General features: G+C 30.3%; 1 protein-coding gene across 2 annotated transcripts in view; it reads right to left on the bottom strand.

The window, feature by feature from the left end:
- Positions 1 to 1,750, bottom strand: part of LOC119587138 (pyruvate dehydrogenase phosphatase regulatory subunit, mitochondrial-like) — a 12,740-nt gene that overhangs the window by 7,181 nt on the left and 3,809 nt on the right. For both annotated transcript variants that reach the window (XM_037935895.1, XM_037935896.1), the window contains exons 7-8: positions 433 to 543; positions 115 to 284 (exon numbers count right to left, since the gene is read on the bottom strand). In XM_037935895.1, coding sequence (XP_037791823.1) covers positions 115 to 284; positions 433 to 543 — 281 coding nt within the window. The remainder of the gene's footprint in view (positions 1 to 114; positions 285 to 432; positions 544 to 1,750) is intronic.

Raw genomic sequence — 1,750 nt, 5'->3', positions numbered from 1 at the left:
CAAGTCTTCACAATATTTCAACAGAATAATTTATTCAACCAGAAACTAACTTCATTTGCCAATTATCCATTCTAACAATATTCAACATAAATAGTTATCAAACCAGGGACTAACTTCAGGTGACATCCCTATTATCCATCTATGGTCAGGTGAAAAGCCATAAGCTGTATTGTACAAGCGGCCCAGTACAGCATTCTTCATGACAGGGATACGGTGAAGCATTTCCTTCAAAAGGATATGAAAATGGTCCCAGTCTTCTAACTGGTCTCTTTCCTCTACATCATCTGTTGGTTTCATAAACAGTTTCAAAAAAATTATGAGGTTAAAATTCTCTTACTTACTGCACAAAATCTTAGTTTCTATTTTGGCAAAATTAAATGATAATAATTTCAGATATAAAGAATAGATTAAGCTGAGCAACATTTAATTCACCTGGAAGTATTCCATGCTCAAAAGCCGGCTTAGCCCATTTTTCAAATCCTCCTCCCATAAGTCCACCGTTATATTCACGCAGATAGATGTTCCCATCTGGGTCACGTATTGCTATGAAAGTGAACACAACAAACAATGTAATAATAGAAGATAAAATTATCTTCAGAAAATATGAGCAATCTCTATTAACACCTACATTTTACTCATTTCATTTAATCTCTAAATGAGAAAGAGATAAAATTTTGTAAAAAGATTCTATTTTACAAACTTCTTTAATAATCTACAAGAAGGGAACCCCCCCCCCACACACACACACAAATTATATCTATTCATTAATGTACAAACAATTAACTATGCACATAAGTATGCAAAGGATTTTTAAAATTCAATTTAGATTCCTCAAAAAAAATATTAATCAATATATCAGAATTTAATTCTTATAAATATTCACCAAAAATAAAAAGGATACCTATTAAAAATTCCCTGACCAGATTGTGTGTGTAATCTTACTGCCTGTCCAGTGCTAAAAGTAGATTTCAAGTTCAAAGAGACCCTACCAAATTATTTTTGCAGAAAAAAAACATAACTGAACATTGTCAACACTGTTAATTTGCTCTTTTAATTTTTGTCATTATATCATCTATATAATATAAATAACTCCATTCTTATGACAATTGGTATGTCATAAAAGCTACATGAATGAACTCAATGAAATCTGTGGGAGAAAGCCCTGTGAGGAGTAAATATTTCAAGATGTCAGTACAAAACCTATTACTTCTGATATATTTTCTATTTATCAAACTATAGGTGCATCTTAGGCACAATTGGTGCTAAATACCACAAAAAAATTGGAAAAACTGAATCTCCTTGGTTACCAACTAGCTCATAGGATATAACAGGAAATAATCACAAACAAATAAAATACTAAAACCTATCTGATGTGCTTTGTATATCTTTCCTTTAGTTTCTTCAAAAAAACAAGGAAATTTATGAAAAAAACAAAGATTTTTTTGGTATTTAATCACATAAAAAATACCTGCAAAAATAAAAAGCAAGTGATATTAATGAAAAATACTTAATCAAATACTGAACAATCTCCTTCACCCTTCAAAAGTATAACCAGATTTTTAAAAGGCCAAAAGCATAGTGAATTGGGGCATACACAAGGAAAACAGACTTTTCTTTTTTACTGTATGCCTGAAATAAATGTTAATTCACACCTCTATGTAATGATCTCATTATACAGAAAATCAAATCCATCTTTAACTCAATATTCATTCTCATTAACCAATTCTGGTAATTTGTTTACATAATTGTC

Source organism: Penaeus monodon, chromosome 22 (genome assembly GCF_015228065.2).
Source record: "Penaeus monodon isolate SGIC_2016 chromosome 22, NSTDA_Pmon_1, whole genome shotgun sequence".
Classification (NCBI taxonomy): Eukaryota; Metazoa; Arthropoda; class Malacostraca; order Decapoda; family Penaeidae; genus Penaeus; species Penaeus monodon.
Note: the sequence above shows the minus strand (reverse complement) of the source record. Positions and strands in the feature narration are given on the sequence as shown.